At 41.4% G+C, this 18,744-nt stretch overlaps 2 protein-coding genes and 1 long non-coding RNA gene across 3 annotated transcripts; 2 read left to right on the plus strand and 1 right to left on the minus strand.

Annotated features, from left to right (window-relative positions):
* The first annotated feature begins 3 nt into the window (after positions 1–3).
* On the plus strand, positions 4–11,395 carry cfap263 (cilia and flagella associated protein 263). The gene is made up of 8 exons (XM_079810005.1): positions 4–110; positions 209–308; positions 5,525–5,680; positions 5,768–5,923; positions 6,006–6,242; positions 9,975–10,082; positions 10,307–10,462; positions 11,173–11,395. Exons 1-8 carry the CDS (start codon positions 34–36, stop codon positions 11,281–11,283), a joined length of 1,101 nt encoding a protein of 366 aa, XP_079666131.1. The 5' UTR covers positions 4–33; the 3' UTR covers positions 11,284–11,395.
* Positions 438–4,510, plus strand: LOC307122129. Its single transcript, XR_013816002.1, has 7 exons — positions 438–1,726; positions 2,317–2,390; positions 2,635–2,682; positions 2,766–2,849; positions 3,000–3,205; positions 3,373–3,532; positions 3,631–4,510. It is a non-coding gene; the product is annotated as an uncharacterized lncRNA (long non-coding RNA).
* On the minus strand, positions 11,388–18,228 carry znf319b (zinc finger protein 319b). The gene is made up of 2 exons (XM_079809988.1): positions 17,892–18,228; positions 11,388–15,688 (listed from the first exon to the last, which is right to left on the minus strand). Exon 2 carries the CDS (start codon positions 15,549–15,551, stop codon positions 13,728–13,730), a length of 1,824 nt encoding a protein of 607 aa, XP_079666114.1. The 5' UTR covers positions 15,552–15,688; positions 17,892–18,228; the 3' UTR covers positions 11,388–13,727.
* Positions 18,229–18,744: the final 516 nt, after the last annotated feature.

Raw genomic sequence — 18,744 nt, forward strand, 5'->3', positions numbered from 1 at the left:
CGGAACCATGGCAACGTACCACAGCAAGCAACCATGGCTGCAGCTAAGATAGAGAACAGTCAAACTGACGCGGATCAAAACCAACTTGTTGAACTGGTAAAGGACTTAAAGTAAGTCATAAACGCCTTTTTACTTCAAATAATGACTTGCATCTTGTATTCTATATCTATTTTTACATGTAAACAACTAATTTCCCCCTTCATTTAAGACGCTCCAATGCAACGCTACAAGCCGAGATCGATATGTGTGAGCGATATATTAGTAGTCAACTGGACCTTCAGACTGCATCACGCATGGAAATGGCAACGGTATTTTTACGTTTTTTTTTAAATAGCTCATCTTTGTATTTAATAAGGTAAACAATTGCGTACAGTTCCGACGTAGTTTAGTGCGTCGTGATGTCTGTCCTTATGCGTTCACTCTTATTGACTGTAACGTCCCAGATAGCAAAAAATATCGGCACGGCTTCTTTTTGCCGCCGGCCCTAAGCTGTCGGCTATAGGTGCGTCCCGCTGGCGGTGATGAAACGTTTGCCGCCGAATACGTCACTCCCATTTCTTGCGAGATGCCGCGGCCGACTAGCCGGCGGGCCGCCGGCTTCATTTTCTCTGGCGGTTGCCTCCGCCTAATGGACCGCGGCCGGCTGGCGGCAAGCCGCTGTGAAATACAAGGATTTCTACTCTCAAATTCGACCAGCCACGTTGGCTATGTTTGGCTTGTTGGGAAATAGAGTGGAACTGACAGCATTTTAACTAGTTCTCACATTTGAAGCGATTATAAAATCATAATAGCCTATATGTGAATTATATCAAATATTAGTTTTTTTTGCTCCAAAGCCATTAGGGTTTATAACAGATTCTTGACTCTTGATTCCATGATAAGGTTAGGTTTAGGAAATTACATTTAAATTTTCACTTGATTATTTGCATGTCGAGTGTGTTTAAACAGTGTTGGTCAATTTGACCCATAATGGATGTAATACTTTTTTTTTTTTTAGCATAATAGGAGGGTTAAGAAAGTTTGAAAGTTCATTTTAGGATAACACTTATTTTTGTATTGGCCTTTTTTCTATTTCTTTTTGGACTGACTTTAAAATAGACATGACAAAAAATTAGAACTAACTTCATGACATTTTACTTTGTTTTCAAAACCCATATTTTTCTGAAAAACAAAAATATATTATTAATTATTTAGGAAAAATTCTACATTCATAAGACAAGAATAACTCAAAAGAAGCCCTCTAATATTACCTCTTATAAAGCTGATTTTTACAATATTTGAAACCCTCTCAAACATGAGGTCGCAAAACAAAAAGCTTACAAAAACAGAAACCTGAAAGCTTTTCAATTTCATGTGACTGCCTTAATATTATAAAGTATTTTCTATCTCAGAATTCTTATTTTTATTATTTATTTTATATACAGTGTTACATTTGTTGTTATTCTTTGTTCTACATATTCGGAACTGTACCACAATGCTTTATTATTTTTATTTTTCTCTCATTGTACTTTTTGTATTGTACTTGTCTATACATGTACTAATTTAAATAAAAATAAAATAAAAAAAACAGAGAAGTACCTCCACCGGCCGAGAGGGGCAGTATACTTAAAAAAGACGGAAGACAAACCGGTAAAACATACAGATTTACCAACAGCGGCCGCTCATCACATGGTTTTAGTATTTGAAGAGAGGAGATCAGAAAATATCCTCGACTACGAGCGTTTAAGTAAGTACATGTTTCCTTTTTGTGTCACACAATATTATGTTCATTTTTGATGTATATACCGGTAGGTTGTTTTAATTAGTTTGTTCAGACACGCACGCTGATATAGTGCACAATACACAGTGTTAGCTAACACGTGCTGTTTCGCCTTTTTTACACACTGAGTTCAAGCATGTTCTACATGTTAAAATGTATCTAGCTACTGTAGGTAAGTTAGCCAAAGCTTTACATCTAGAAAGACTTAAGTTTAACTTTTGGTGTTTTCTAACAAAACAGAATGATGTATATAGGTTATTTAAATTATTTTGTTAGTCCGAACAAGCATGCTGCTAACGTTAGGTCAGTTTTAGCAAGTGTTAGCTAACATGTGCTGTGTTGCTACTGTTCTTCTAGCATTTAAGGTCATTTATGAGTTATTTCTCTGAACTGCTGTACTTATTATGTTTGAGGACAATGCAGTTTACTTGAATCACTACACTGAATGAATACATTTTACTGTTCCACATTTGGCTGACCAGTTTTTCCCCCCACAGCATAGCTACTGTATATTCTGTATTTAACGTTAATGCGGTTTTGTTCACATTTTCTTGCAGATACCTTGACCAGAGCACAATCGGTTATCTTCATCCAAGAGACCTATTGTTGGACAATCGTTTCGGCTTTCAAGGTAAATAAATTGTTAGTCACAATGTCTAGTTACTGGGCTATAAGGAGAAGAATATTGAAAGGAGTTGAGATGGACAAACAGGAAATTGCAGATGTTGGAAACTTTAACAGTATGGAAAATTGTGCCTGTAGTTGTTGATATATATATATATATATATATATATATATATATATATATATATATATATATATATATATATATATATATATATATATATAATTAAAATAAAATATTTTTTATGTAGATTTCCAGAATGAGAACCAAGCCCTGAGGGAAAGCAATGCACGAGCAGGTGAGAACATGCACTCTTTCTTAAATTTTACTTTTTTGACTGTGATGTAGGTCCAAAATTACCAAATGCCTTTCATTTTGTAGCTTCGGATGACAGCGGCTCACTTCATGAGCAGGTGAAGCAAGTTGGGACAATGTTGACGACGTTTGCTCGTACTGGGCAATCAGGTACAACTTGCAAACAACACCTGTGGTTGTTGGTTTAATTCCCACTGGGGCCACCTGTACATGTAGTAGACCTAGTTGTAAATGTCATAGTTTAGTAGTTGAGGGACCAGGACTGACTGCTTTATTCTTTTATTCTGTGAACCCCTGTAGGTGCAGATCAGACCCTAATGCTGCGACGTCTTGGAGAGTTTGGCGATGTTGTGCATAGCATGGACAACAAAATGGACACTATGCTGCAACATTTCAGTGCCAATGTGTCTTTTGGAGAGTTATCCCTGCCAGGGGGTCTGTTACTCCCCCTAGACAACCCATTTGGCGTTGCTTGACAACAGTTTGAGGCAGGATAAAGAGCTCCAGTAAGTGTGCTGATTTTGTTTATAATGCTGTAGGGTAATCTAAAAAGTAAAATTTAAGATTGTACACTGCATATTCTACAGTCTGAATCACAGCCTGTCACATTTTTATATTTATGTATGAGAAGCTTCAGAGATATGTAATTTGTAACACTTTTTTGTATTTTCAGCTTCGGTTTTTGGCAATCAAATGTGGGAGGGACCTAAAGACAACCGTGTGGCGAATGCTTTAGAGTATCTTCTCTAATCACCTTTCCATTAATACAACCTGGACGGGTGTAGGGGATAAAGCATGTTTTAGAGACATGTTCCTGAAGACCATTGTTCAAAGTAATATATATATAAATATATAAATTTGTTATATATTTAAGTAGATGTGTGTGGCCTTATGACATTCACATGGAATGACAGATCTGTATTTTCTACAGGAGCCATCCGGAAGAACCCGGCGACCCAGGATGCCACTGATGAGGCGGTCCAGGTTAGCGCTATGCGTTACCTGAAAGGAGCATCTGATCGTGAAGGTGGAAAAAGACGCCGCACAGCTGAGAGGGACCCACAGCCGACCTCTTACACCTAGGCTGACTACTGACACCTGGAACCCTTTCTTTATCCTGCAGTCAGTAACATCAAGACCCCTAAAGAAGCCAGAAGTTTCAGGCTACACTCACCCAATCCACACTGTTCACTGTGGAAATTACTTTTTTTTTATTCCCTGTGACCCTGCCTTGAAGGCAGCTCCTTGGATAGATATGGGATGGCGAGGTTGTTTGTCCTTTATATAGGCGCACAAGAAATCACTGAAGATAAGCCAATTTGCGCTGCCTCATTCTGGAGGTCGGGGAAAACCGGAGAACCCATAGTCAGGCTTGTTATAATGTTCTGTTCTACTACTGTTCTATTCTTCTCCAGAGCTTTACTCTAAATTATTACCATTTATGCTATTGTTAGAAATGGCTTGTTAAATGTGATGTTATACCTCGATTTATTTGGTATCCTGCACATTCTTTGGTACCAAATATCCTCATTATTTGATATAATATTTAATGGTAATTCTTTTCATCCCAGAGCTGACCTATTTGTTATTAACAAATATTGTAAGTGTTATAATTTGCTTGTAAGGCTGTTTTTTTTTTTTTTTAAACCAAAATTTAATTGGAAACATGCAGGTTCTTTAGTAAATGTTTTTTGTTATTTATAGGCCTATTTAAGCTTATTTATTGTCTGTTATATTTAATTTATATTATCTTGTATCATTGACAGTTAATGTACTTTGAAATGTGGAATAAAAATGCCAAATGGGAATTTATCTGGTTTGTTCAATTATTATCCATCATAAACTGCATGTTACAAATATATGAATAATAAATAAATATATATATTATTTATTACACAATAAGCGGAGGCAGATCGTTCGAAAAAAGCGTTTGCCTCCGCCGGGCCGCCTTCTGGTATAAAGGCGGCGGAACGGCGGTTTGCCTGCGGGCCGGCGGCGGTACGAAGGCGGTAGGAAGCCGGCTGCCGCTTTTAAAAAGCGGCTGCCGCCGGCGGTGCGCCGTCAAACATGTTTGCGATTACGCAATTCTGACGCTTCTACAGCCGCCGGATCACCGCCGGTGGTCCGCCGACTCATTGCTATCTGGGGTTACATGTAAATCTTGTAATACGTTTTTCGTTGTTCTTTCTGTGTTCTACCTGATAAGCCTGACATATAAATATTTGTTCGAAATATATTGTAAGTCAATGAGATATTTATAACAATAGACTTTCATACAATTCAGATAATGTACATTATCACTCTATACCTTCATAATATGTCTTAGTAAGATGATATTTAAATTCTTAGTATTTTGATCAAAGCATAGTTTGTATTGTGGGGGACAACACATAAAATGCAAATGCAATGACGATTGAGAGATGTACAAATAAACTCTGCTCATATATTTGATGCATCATATTTCTTACTCAAATTTTTTTTTTTTTAATTCATCTTGAAATATTACTAGCAACATAAAAGTTATTGCTTTTAATTGATAAAAATCAGTAAGATTTCACAGCAAAAGACATGCACCACAATCTGAAGGGGGATTTTATTTTTTACAATTATACTAAAAGGCATAAACTCAATCAATCAGATGACAGAAGGCATGTAGTAGATTGTGTACAACAGGTTTTTCAGCAAAGTTTTGATCAAGAAATGTGTGTATAAAATAGGCTTTATAAGGATAAATAATAACAAAAAACAAACAAACAGTGTTTTTACGAGTTGTCCATGCATTATGTTATTTGTTCATTCATTCATTGTCAATCTTTTGATAGCAGAGTCCAGGAAGGAAAACTAGAGTCCACACTCCAGAGAGACAACAGCTCCTGACACTGGAACAGAAATGTGATGTCGCTCAAGGCGTGCTTAAACAGATGACTAAGGATTTGAAGAGAGTGAAAGACCATTCAGAAAAAGAGCTGGACAAATACAAGGTCATTAATCAAGAGAGGGAACAAGCTCATAAAACTCTGTCACAAATATATTTCCAATGCTTACATAATTGATTCTTCCCTCTTTAGGCAACTCTGGAAGAAGCTGATATCCACTTGGCGGAGGTTAAAAAAGAATGTTGCCAGTTTGATCGTGACATCTGTAAAGCAATGCAGGACAAAAAGTGTTTGACGATGAGTGCTGAGAAGGTCATCAGATACATGGAGGACAAAATAAGGGTCAAGGTAAAAGAAAACGCCATGTTGAAGGTTTATTCTTACAAGAGTTGTGAGTTAAATTTACAATAATGTGCCCAAATCTTTCCAGGAGAACTTGATCGAGAAGTTGCATCGGAAGAATACAGCACTCCTCGCACAAAAGAAAAATCTACAGGTCCGGCTAAAACAAAAGGAGGAGATGGGTGATGGGTTGACGGCACTGGACTTTGAGCAGCTCAAGTTTGAGAACATCAAAGTTCGTAAACAACTGGATGAGCAAAACCGGGAACATTTGGATCTCAAACTGCTTGCAGGGAATTGCTTGCAGGCCTTGAATTCTAATAAGGTGATACTTAATCAACCATTGAAAATATATGAGGATAACTATTTGTTGACCCACACACCACAGTATTAGGACAGGTCTTGCAATGGCCATTACTATAGGGAACTGTTGACCTAAAAGTGTGGGCACTGTAAAGACCTGTCCATACCAAGAACGATAACGATAACTATAATAGGCCACGTGTCCACCAAACCGTTTTTAGCCTGCTGAAAGCTAGCTGTGAGCATCTGAGAGCGTTTTGGTAGGTAGTGCAATATCCAATATTCCAATATCCTTGGAAGTGTTACTAGTATCTCATTTCACAGGTAGTTGGTTTCTGTATTGTTTCTATATAAAAATGCAGATACAATGTAAAGTATTTACTCTGGCTCTTGTTTTAAATTATTTTCTTCCGTTATTATGCTTGTTGTCATCTGTTGATGTTGTACAAGCAGAATGTGGCGGTTGGTCGGTGTTGTCCCGCCCCCTCGTCTACTGTGATTGGATGGCTGGGTAAAAAGTGACAGTGATGAGCGCTGCGTTTTACCATAGACTGTAAAAAAATATGGACGTAGTGTCCGTGACGTCACCTGTAGGTTTCTGAAGAGAGTTTTTGAAGCCTCAAAGTTGGCTGTTGCCATCTTGGCAGCGCATCACCGCACATCACTCCTGGATAACTGAAAATGGGCAAAGAGGTGGGACGTGGGTGGAGCTGAGGTGACGTGATGACTAACAGACAGCAGACAAACGGCAATCCACCTGTCACTCAAAGTGGCGATGCCCTTAATTATGCAGAACTTTAAGGCTTACTATAATGTAAACAAATAAGTTATTTATAAAAAATCACCCCCTCTCAGTTGTCATGAAGGGCAAAATTAGCCGTATAGATCAAAACCACAATTTGTACCAGGTTGTAAATTTGGGCATTTTAACATGAGATTCTGCTCCCTTTTGGAGCCTGTCACTAGCGGCCAGTCGATGAATTGCAGTTTGCATTTTACTCACAGTTGAACATTCTTCAACTCTTGGCAACCGGATAAAAAACGCTGAGCGCTCAGCGTGAAATAGATGCTCAGCGCCTTATTGCGCTCATGGCGTTCTAAAAACGGCGCTCCCATTGAAAATAATTGGAAAAATACGGCAGCTGCGTGAAAAAAAGCATTGGTGGACACATGGCCTTAGCGTCCAAACCAGCTGACGATATTGTTCTGTTCCCTTTCGAAAACGGTTCACTCGTATTATGTCTTGCTAGATGCATATGGGAAAACTTTTCTCAAAAATATTGAAGCCTTTATTTTAAAATGCAGTACAGCTGCACAGCCAACATAGTGCAGAGCTATAAGCACGCTGATTGGCTGGGCTGTGGGAACTGCACGAGCCTATGGCGCAGGTATATCTGCGCTAACCAATGGCACGTCTCGCCAACAGAGAGCAGAGCCCGCCAAAATGGGTGGGGCCTCTGGCTATATAAGCGGCCCATTTCGCCATAGGATTCAGATTTATTCTCCTTCAGCGATGATCTACCTCTTCGCTGACTCTCCTGCTGTCGAACAAGCCCAGCAGCAGAACGGATTAATCTTCGCTGCAATCGAGCAGACTACAACAACAAGCAGCCTTGCTCGGCGTGCTCCCCAGCCAGCTGACTCGGCGCTGCTACAGCTGTTTCCCTGCGGCTATCCGGCTATTACTACGGGCGAATTTAAGTAATTCGGCTGAGAACGATGCTCCTCCCAAGTGAGTCTAACAGAGCTTATTTCTCTAAAACAGCATATTTGCGCCTGAGTTTGTTTCAAAATGCTGTCTCTCTGAGCTGTATCTCAAAAGCTCCGCCCCCACAAGCCACATTCATTGAAGATTGACTCTCACTAAGAGAGCGTGAGTCTTGTCACGTTCACGAGCGGCTTCTGCATTTCCTCTTTCTCTCAAGCATGAGACGAAGTAACGGTAGAGCTGCAAAGCTGAGTGAATTGGGACTAAGTGAGCTCATGCCGGTTTATTCCCCACGTGACTCACTCTCCCTGCAGCGAAGGAATTTCCCGGAGGGGATTTCCAGTGCGGCTCGAGACCCCCGTCCCGACTTGTGGGCCCTTCACATATGGCCCCTCAACTGGTACAAAGGGGCCTCCCAGAAAGAGTCCTAAACACTATTACTGAGGCTAGAGCTCCGTCCACGAGGCACCTTTATGCCCTTAATGGTCCGTGTTCACCAGCTGGTGCTCAGCTCGGAACCAAGACCACATTTCATGTGAAGTACCACTGGTACTTTCCTTCTTACAAGAGCTACTAGACGATTCGAGCCGCTTCAGTCGGCCAACCTAAGGCCACTTTTGCTCAAGACCGCACTTGTGCTAGCTCTAGCATCGGCCAAGCGAGTGGCCGATTTTGAAGGAAGTACTCCATGAACGCTTCCTGCCTTGAATTTGGGCCTAATGACTCGAAAGTCGTCCTCAAACCAAGACATGGCTATGTACCCAAGGTGCTCTCAAACACGTTTAGAGCCCAGGTCATTTCACTGTCTGCCCTTCCCTCACCGGAAGAAGACAGAGAACTAAACCTACTCTGCCCTGTCAGGGCTCTCAGAGTCTATATAGAGTGCTCTGCCCAATTCAGAGAGTCAGAGCAGCTCTTCGTATGCTTCGGTGGCTGTACCAAAGGGCATCCGGTCACAATGCAAAGATTATCACGCTGGATAGTAGACGCTATCTCTTTAGCCTACGCCTCAATGGGCCTTCAATGCCCCATCAGCGTCAGAGCACACTCCATGAGAGGCATGGCCTCTTCATGGGCATGGTCCAGTAGTGTAACCATTGACGACACTTTTTGTGCGGCGGCCGGCTGGTCTTCACCATCCACATTTGTTAAGATTTTACAATTTGGAAGTACCTGCACTGCAGGCACAAGTGCTTTGTGTCTAACTGAGTGTTGGCCTCTGAGTAGCCCAACCCACTAGGTACTCCTTCTGTGGGCCCCGTTGGACTTCTGACTTCTACTGAAGTTCTACTCTAAGGCCGTGCTACCTCAGGCTGGAGTTCAGAGCAAGGTCTTTCAGCTTTAGAAGCACGGCATGATTGAACTGTGTTCCCATATGCGTCTAGCAAGAACGGGAACGTACTCGGTTACTTACGTAACCTTGGCTCCCTGAGAATACGGGAACGAGTATTGCATAGACGGCCGTGCTAGTGAGCTTCACAACTAGCGATTGTTGCTTCAGTCGAATTAACCTGAATCCTATGGTGAAATGGGGCGCTTATATAGCCAGAAGCACCGCCCTTTTTGACGGGCTCTGCTCCCTGTTGGTGGGACTTACTTCAATTGTTTTGCACAGATACGCCACCTCGCCATAGGCTTGTGCAGTTCCCACAGCCCAGCCAATCAGCGTGCTTATAGCTCTGCACTATGTTGGCTGTGCAGCTGCACTGCATTTTTAAAATAAAGGCTTCAATATTTGAGAAAAGGATGCATCGTTTTCCCATATGCATCTAGCAAGACACAATACCTAAATGGCTGCATCCTAAATTGCATCCTAACAAAAACAGTACGTTACAAAAGAAGTATGTCTGAATTCACAGTAGTCATTCATAAAAAGAGTAGGCAAAAAGTACCCGGATGACCTACTTCTTCCGGCGAGATTCTGAAGTGTGCATACACTTTACTATCCCATGAGGCCACAGGAAAAGATTTATGAATGTAGCGAATGTAATACGTCCAGATTATATTCATACTACACAGATTTTTTTCAATGTCCCCTTCTCACAGAAGAAGCTTCAGATCTTGACACAGGAGTCAGATGTGCTGAACAGTGACATTGCTCAACGGATGAAGTTACTGGTTAAGATTGAGGAGGAGACCAAGCAAGCGGAGGAGGTCAGGATAATACATTTCCTTATATGTACTTGAAATTACAGATATGTAGAAAAAAACACCATAAAGCTCCTCAAGAGCTTTGCGTACCAGAGTACCAAATGCAACCAAATATTTACGCTTTAAAGATTAAGACAATAGCGAAACCAACTAAAAGTAATTTGTACTAGTTGGAGTGTGGTACTCCACTGGCCAAAAGCTATTATACAGATTTTTTTTCCTGACAGGAACGAAACAAAGCAGAGGCTTTGAACAGGAAGTTGATGGGCCAGTTGGCCGACTATCACGTACCACATGTCCTACAATACATCAAAGTTAAAGAGTCCCAGAGTCAGCTGCAGAAGAGTGTTAAAGAATGGGAACGCAAGGTGGAGATTGCAGAGGTGACATATTTTTTATTTATACAAATAAGTCTAGATCTTAATCGTCTCATTGTAGTTTTTAAAGTTAATAGTATTCATTTTAAAATGAAAATTACCCTCTGATTTACTCACCCTCTAGCCATCCTAGGTGTATATGACTTCAGATGAACACAATCAGTTATATTAAAACATATCCTGACACTTCCAAGCTTTATAATGGCAGTGACAGGGTCCATTGAGTTAAGCTAAAAAAACAAAACATCCATCCATAAACGTAATCCACACGGCTCCGGGGGTTAATAAAGGCCTTCTGAGGCAAATTGATGGGGTTTTGTAAGAATTTAAAAATGTTATAATGTAAAATATCTAGCTTCCGGTAAACCGCCTTCCGTATTGAAGTTGCGGAAAAAACTAGCACTATAACGTAGCGCAAGTTTTTTGAACTGCAAGAGGCGTTACACTGTCTGCATAAGTTGAATACAGAAGGCGGTCTGGCGGTAGCTAGATATTTTACTTTATAAAGTTTTAAAATATGGATATTTTTCTTGCAAAACCCCATTACTGCTATTATAAAGCTTGGAAGAGATATTTATTAATATATAACTGTGTTCATAAGAAAGAATAAAAAGTCTTATACACCTAGGATGGCTTGAGAGTGAGTAAATGAGGGGTTAATTTTCATTTGAAAATGAACTACTCCTTTAATTGTCTTCGTTTTGTAACATTTCCAGATGGCATTAAAAACATACACAAAATCCTGGGACAAGCTTCGGATCGCTGCTGGAGTCAGACCAGTTCCTGCACGACATGCAGCCATGGATTCCGGATTGTATGGCTTCTGACATTAGAGCTAGGTCCTAAATAGCCTCAATGCCCAAGAAGATGCCCATACATCTTCATCTGAATTTCAGCATCAATATAAAGAAAATAAAAGCCACACAACAGTGCATTATTAATGAAAAGGTTTATTAGTTAGTGCTGTGTATATTAAATGCTACATACAGATATTTCAGCATGAATGTCACATCAAACGCCACATTAACTTTTCTTACTAGCTCATTCACAATCTACAATTTGAAAAAAAGCTAAGTATAAGTATGTGCGCTTGGAAGCACAGATACTTGGAACAGATTACAGGAACTAACACAGCAGGCATGCACGGGGTGGAGAGGTCTCAAAACCATAGAGGGAACGTCATCGATATAAACGTTCCCCTGTGGTCCTGACACATCTGCCGAGAATATAGATATTTATATAAAGATTTTAAACAATATTAATAAAAAATTAATATACAAACATGAAAACATAAAAAAAACAACATACTTTTCAAATCCAACTGCTCTTTGATTCTTAATGCCTACGGTTTAAAAAAAGCCCCTTGGTACTTAAAACAATGCATAAATAGATACTATAAATGGGAAACAAATTGGAGGCAAAGGCCTCTGCGGAGAAACTAGACACCCCTGCTTAAGGACAAAGTGTCATTGTCACCTCTAACCCCGCTTTACAGTACTAGGCGAAACCTAACGGCAAGACGGCCAGTAATCAACATATAATACTGCATAAGCAACAGAGCTGAGAATGCCATTTTACCCCAGGGAAGATGAGTGGGGGTGTGGGGGGTTTAAGTAAAAAACAAAAAGGCAAATCAAGACTTGAACAGTTCTATTAAAATTCAGCTTTGTGGATGATTACAAAAACTGGTATAGTCTTCTAAAAATTAAAACGAGAGCTTGTGATTCAAAAACCATAGATTTCTCTTTTTTTATGTCAGTTTAAAAAACTTCTCAAAATGTTTAACTGGTTATCGTTGGACGAGTATGCAACACAGACATTCACTAACAAAAACATCTGAATGACGTGTGTTTAAGTCAAAGCCTTAGAGACCAAAAACAGTTACTTTCTCATGGATCCTGGGGGAAACCAAAAATCCATTTTGAAAGTCTTTGATTACAGTTTTTATAATGAAAATAACAGAAAAAAACAAAGAAAAAAACTCACCATCATGTTGCGAAAGGCAAATGACTGCAGGCAAGACATGGTGTTGGCAGATTTCAGATCAAACACATGGATAAATCTATACAGTAGATGAAGAATGACACTTAGGGTACTGTACAAGTACACAAGTCCTGTAAAAGGGGAGGGGGCAAAAACCTTCATAAAAACATACTCGACTTTCACACAACCTTGAACACACCAATTACAATCCCAACTACGTCTACAAAGAGGCTGAAATTAACTTTTAAAAGGCAAATCAGAAACAAAAATGTAAAGAATGTATGAATCAGAACGTCACATGATGAAAAGCTACTTATAAAACTGTGGTGCGGTTTAAGAAAGACAATGCAATATCTAATGACAGGACTGGTAAACAAGTTGCATACATACTAACTATGTACATACAGTAATACAGGAAGCCTTTTCAGGTTTTTAAACAATTTTTAGGACAGCTGTACGGACTCTGGTGGTAATCTGTTTGTTATGAAAGTTTACATTTCTATATAGATTCTATATATTTCTGAATAATCTCAGTGAAATGTTGAGACCGTCTGAGGTCATTATACTTCTGCTGGTTAACGATCTGTCCCGTTTAGGGCGTGGTACAGTACAATGATGGTTTTTGGTACATACCATTAGTTGCCACGAGGAGAACGTCAACATTGACATATACAGACAGTTTCAACAGTTTATACTTTGTCCCCCTTTATGTTTTGTCTTTTGTTGTAGGGCGAACTAAATGTGCACAGTAGGCTGCTGGAGGTGCTCCGAATGTGCGTACAACATACTCAAATTGGAGCAAGGCTAGTGATCCGAGTAGAGTTATTTTGTAGAGGCACACAGTAAGCAGAATCTCAACCATACTAGGTACTATAAATAGACAACTGATTCTATATGACGGGTCAAGACTGAACAAATAGTTGCAGACCAAATAGCTTTTGTCTTGTGCTCTAGAGATCTGATTGGGGGGGCATTGGGAGCCACGTCGGGCCAAGAAGCCATGATGCAACCGGTTCACAGTGCTACCTGGGATAGAGTTCAGAGATTGGTTTCCCTCCTCCCAGGATTCAGATATAAACCAACAACCAATAATTCTTATTTGATTGCCAATCAAACCCAATTGAAGTATGCATCTTGATATCAAAAAGGGAATAACTACTTGTTGAACATATGCATGTTTAGAGCAAAATGAGGTATTATGAGGTTACTGGGCCTTGTAAAAGTTCATTTGACTGGGGTAGTTCGCTGCGATTGCTAAAACCTCTGTGAATGTAATCGGGGACACAAGTTACTGAATGAGAGAAGACACAGGGTACCCGCCCCCTTCAGCCGTGTGCTGGACAGTATGCTCTTGAAGGGCTCCTAGATCAGCGAAGCGCTCTCCGCACCATACACATTTAAACTGGGCATCTCTCGCATGCACGCTCTGATGCTTGGCCAGGTGTTCACGCTGCTTGAAACCCTTGTCGCAACTGGCGCACTTGTAGGGCTTCTCCCCGGTGTGCACGCGCCTGTGTCGCTGCATCTCTGACGAGTACTTGAAGCGCTTCTCGCAGTCAGGACACTTCAAGGGCTTCTCACGGGATGGGTCGCATCGGTGCTGCACGAACTCTGAGGAGGACAGGAAGCGCCGGTCACACAGCGAGCATTTGAGAGGCTTCTCGGTGCAGTGGGAATTCTGATGGCGCTGTAGCGTGGTGGCCTTTTTGTAAGCCTTTCCGCACACGTCACACTTGTAGGGCTTGTCTGGATTTGTGGGTGTCGAGGAGGCCTCGCCACATTTGTGGCGTAGCAGCTCCCCAGACTGGCTGAAGCCCTTGCCGCAGGAGGCGCACTTGAAGAGGTTATCCATGCCATGAACGTGCTGGTGATACAACAGGTGGGACGGCTGCAGGAAGCCCTTGTCGCACAGGTTGCATTTGAAGGGGCGGTCGGCGGAGGCCTTGTGTGTGCGCCGGTGGCGCACCAGGGCGTACTGTTGTTTAAAGCTCATCTGGCAATCTTCACAGTGGAATGGGCGTTCCTCCGAGTGGGTGCGTTCGTGCTGTCTCAGGTCGGATGGACGCTTAAAGCCCTTCCCACATGTGGCGCAGCGAAACGGCCGAGCACCTTGCGGCTGACACTGGTGGTGGAGGAGCTCGGAAGACTCTTTGAAGTGCAACTCGCAGAGGTTGCACTTAAAAAGGTGCTCACCTGAGTGGGCATACATGTGACGGACTAGATGGGAGCGGTGCTTGAAGCTCTTCTCGCACACCGCACACTTAAATGGTCGTTCGGAGCTGTGGGTACGCTGGTGGTGGGCTAGATGAGAGGACTGGCTGAAGCTTTTGTCGCATGTTTCACATTTAAACGGCTTCTCGCCTGTGTGGACACGTTCATGACGTGTGAGCTCGGATAAGTGACGGAAGCCCTTGGAGCACACTGAACACTTGTACGGCCTGTCAGGTTGTGAAGGCTCGAACGTAGGCTGGCCTGATGTCCCGACGGCAGCGCTGCCACTAGACGATGCTTCGTCATTGGACGGTTGCCCTGGGGTGGCCGTTGACGAAGTCGGCGTGGCATTTCCAGAACCTGGTCGATACGTTTTTTCACATATGGAGCACTTCATGGGGTTTCCGCTGTTATGGGCATTGTGATGATGCGCTAGCGAAGTTAGCAGCGAGAAGCCCATCTTGCACACTCCGCACACAAAGGGTTTCTGCTCCACCTGCACACACTGGTGCTCCAAAAGGTCGGTGGCTTGGTGGAAGATTTTCAGACACTGTGTGCACTGAAACGAACGATCTTGGCTCACCATGCACTGGTGCTCATGTGGATTAGCCAGATGGGAGATGTCATGGCCACATGCACCACACTTGTGTCCTCCCTCGCTCCCTACATGCAAGGAGGACTGCTGCGCCTGTGCCGGATGCTGCTGCTGACTGTGATGCTGCTGCTGTTGTTGCTGCTGCTGCTGCTGTTGTTGCTGCTGTTGCTGGGATTGTTGTTGCAATGCCGTGTCCGGCTGGAGGACGATGCCGTAGACAGTGCAGCCAAGTGTGTCCGCCCCTGGTGGGATGGTGTGAACGACTGGAGGCGGGGCAACAGCATGCTGCTGCCACGCCTCCGTCATCCGTGCTCGGGTGTACGGATTCAGCTTTGAGCCGTAGTTGGACCGCTTTCTGGAGGAAGGGATTGTTGGACTGCCCAAGATGGGAACGGAAAAAAGTAGCTAATAACGCTTTCAGGAACACGATGTGAGCATCAGCACTGTAAGAAAAAAAAGAGAAAAAGACTGGATGAAAAACTTGCAATAAAACACAGCACACATCTTTTGGGGTATTTACACTGCAGTGATTCACTAAAATAATGGCTTGTGAAAGAGTTTTGGGCCAATTGCTAGAACTATCACTTGCCTCTAGTAGTCGACCGACATATCGCCAATGCCGATATATCGGCCGATATTTGGGCTTTTTAAAATATCTGCATCGGCCGATACGTTTTTCTGATTGTGTTAGAAAACGGACTTTTATTTTGACGGGTGGCACTGAAAACGCCAGTGCCCGAGAACAGCGCTTCTGTCTTCATTAGTTTACGGCCTCTGTTTTACGGTCATATCTAATACCTTATATTATAGAACTGTTAAACAAAGAAAGTACACGGTTTGCGAAAAAGTACAGCGTTTGACATCAACGTGTCGCCACGAGCCCCAGGGTTTAATATGGATTTGTATGCGCATGTTTTTTTACTCATAGACTCTTTTTTTACTCTTTTTTTCTCATACTCTCATTTGTTACCATTCACATGCATTATTACGCAAGTTAAAAATCTTCATTTGTGTTCTACTGAAGAAACAGTCACCTACCGATATATCTTGGATGCCCTGGGGGTAAGCAGATAAACATCAAATGTTCATTTGGGTGAACTATCCCTTTAAAGGATTAGTTCACTTTAAAATGAAAATCCTGATGCTTCCAAGCTTTATAATGGGAGTGAACGGGGCCCACAAGTTTGAAGCTCAAAAAGTGCATATATCCATCATAAACGTACTCCACGCGGCTCCAGGGAGGTTAATAAAGGAGTCATAATAACGTTTATTTTAGTACGATTATGGCTATATAAATGCCATTTTTGCATAAAATTAATGAAGTTCAGGTAAGGGCATTTGAAGCAAATCAATGGGAAGAAAGTGTAATGCCTCTCGCAGTTCAAAACGCTTACAATACGTTCAACGTCATATGTCGTGCCAGTTATGTTTTTTTTTTTTTGTAAGTTAAATATAGAAGGCGATCTAGCAGAAGCTAGATATTTTACTTCATAATGTGTTAAATATGGATATTTTTCTTAAACAAACGCATCACTTCACTTTAGAAGGCCTTTATTAACCCCCCGGAGCCATGTGGAGTATGTTTATGATGGATGAATGGATGCACTTTTTGAGCTTCAAACGTGGGCCCCGTCACTTCCATTATAAAGCTTGGAAGTGTCAGGTTATTTATTAATGTCACTTTGATTGTGTTCATCAGAAAGAAGAAAGTTATATAAACCTATCGGATGGCTTGAGGGCGAGTAAATCATGGGGTAATTTTCATTTTAAATTTAAATAATCCTTTAAAACGTGTGTGAAAAGTGAAAATGTTGGCAAGACAAATAAAAAATCTGAACTACTGGTCTGACTGGGGACAGAATAAAATATCCCTATTGTACAATACGAGTCCTAACACTGACAAAGGCTTGCAGCATAAAACTGACCAGAAGTCATAATTTTGACTTCATAGTCTTGGCTAGCTGGTCTGCAAGGAGATCTGCATCATTTCCACCAATGCACTCCAAATCATACTAACCTAGAATCTTATCGGAGCACTCAAACAGGCTAACAATAAACAAATATTATTAATGAAGTGAACAACAAATGAAATCTGACAGATCACAGACCACTTTATCCTAGTAATAACAGGTTGGAATATCTCTGGTACACCTTGTATTTTCAAGCTGGATAAGCGAAATGGACTTGCTTGCTAAACTACATTATTTTGGGGGCTTCACAGAACCCAAAATGCTAAGTAGGTAGCACACTAGTTTTTGAGACACAGTCTTACTGTCTCACAGTAATAACCTGCGTGTATAAAATGGGTACTGCTGTGCCAAAGCATGCATGCTTTGTTATAAAAATGTAATACATAAAGATAACGACTGACGCATTTGTTTACACAAAAAATGTTCAAACATATTCGCGGTTTTTATCGCGTGAATAAAAGCCGGTGAGATAATTTAACCTTAAGCAGCATGAATATTTATATCCAACACAATAGCCAATAGCTTATAAAACAGTTTTTTTTTAAGACACCTGGATGAGAACACAAACACATAGCATTACAAAACGGCTAACGAATATTTGCAAGCTGGCTAGCAGGCTAACAGTAGCTTTGCAACACACACATCCTTCTAAATTATGTTCAGATAAGCATATTACCTTTTTTTTTCAGAAGAGGATTCCGCGCATGTTTATTCTCGTGGATATAAGTTCAACCAAGAAAAAGCTTGTGGTGTTTCTAAAGGCCGTAAATCGTCCGCCGATCCGCGATCTCTGCTAGGCCGCACCCCTGGCCAGTGCCTGCAAAAAACATGAAAACCATGCAAAACTCTCCGAATCTCTCCTGGGTTGTTCCGTAAAACCCCGATAACAGTTATTTCGGCGTTTGCAGCGCAGTTAGGGGAGCTGGCTGGATAGGAAAGCCCGACCCATAGTGCGTTTTATTTCGGGCTTAGATCGCTGACCACCGAAACCCCCGACAGCCGCACGGGAACCTGAATAACACATAATTGGCATCCTCACAAAACATACCGGAACTTCGTTCATTTTTTTTTTTAAAAAGGCATTTATACAGTCATATTCGTACTAAAATAAACGCTATTATTACTCCGTAAAATGTGTTTATCACTGTTTTAGGGTACGTTATAGGGTGAGTGTTTATTTTATTAGAATGCTTTTTGGGGGAATTACTGTAATGCCAGGGTAATAGTTAGCAGAAAATAAACATCAACATTTTGTTCGAATGAACACCCTATGCTGGTGTAGCATTGCTGAGTTGCAATTTTGTCTACAGATGCGCTTTGTTTTGTTTTTTTGTTTTTGTTTTTTGTTAAGGGCGGAATGCAAAAGAGTCGGAACCATTTGAATCAATGTTTGTTGTAGTGGGACGCTGTGTTGAAACACCGTTTGTTTTCTTATAATGGGAGGTCCGAATCATTTGAATCGGTTCTTTCAAACGGTTAGTTTCAAAGAACTGGTTCTTACGCACTCATGTATAAAACCATTTAAAATA

The sequence above is a fragment of the Gobio gobio genome, assembly GCF_949357685.1.
Source record: "Gobio gobio genome assembly, chromosome: 25".
Lineage (NCBI taxonomy): Eukaryota > Metazoa > Chordata > Actinopteri > Cypriniformes > Gobionidae > Gobio > Gobio gobio.

What these genes read in the sequence shown, in the direction of transcription:
- cfap263 (XM_079810005.1), top strand. Translation starts at nt 34, where the DNA reads ATGGCTGCAGCTAAGATAGAGAACAGTCAAACTGACGCGGATCAAAAC. An exon ending in CACGCATGGAAATGGCAACG is followed by an intron (nt 309 to 5,524) that starts GTATTTTTACGT and finishes TTTTGATAGCAG; the next exon opens with AGTCCAGGAAGGAAAACTAG. An exon ending in AGACCAAGCAAGCGGAGGAG is followed by an intron (nt 10,083 to 10,306) that starts GTCAGGATAATA and finishes TTTTCCTGACAG; the next exon opens with GAACGAAACAAAGCAGAGGC.
- znf319b (XM_079809988.1), bottom strand. Translation starts at nt 15,551, where the DNA reads ATGACGGAGGCGTGGCAGCAGCATGCTGTTGCCCCGCCTCCAGTCGTT.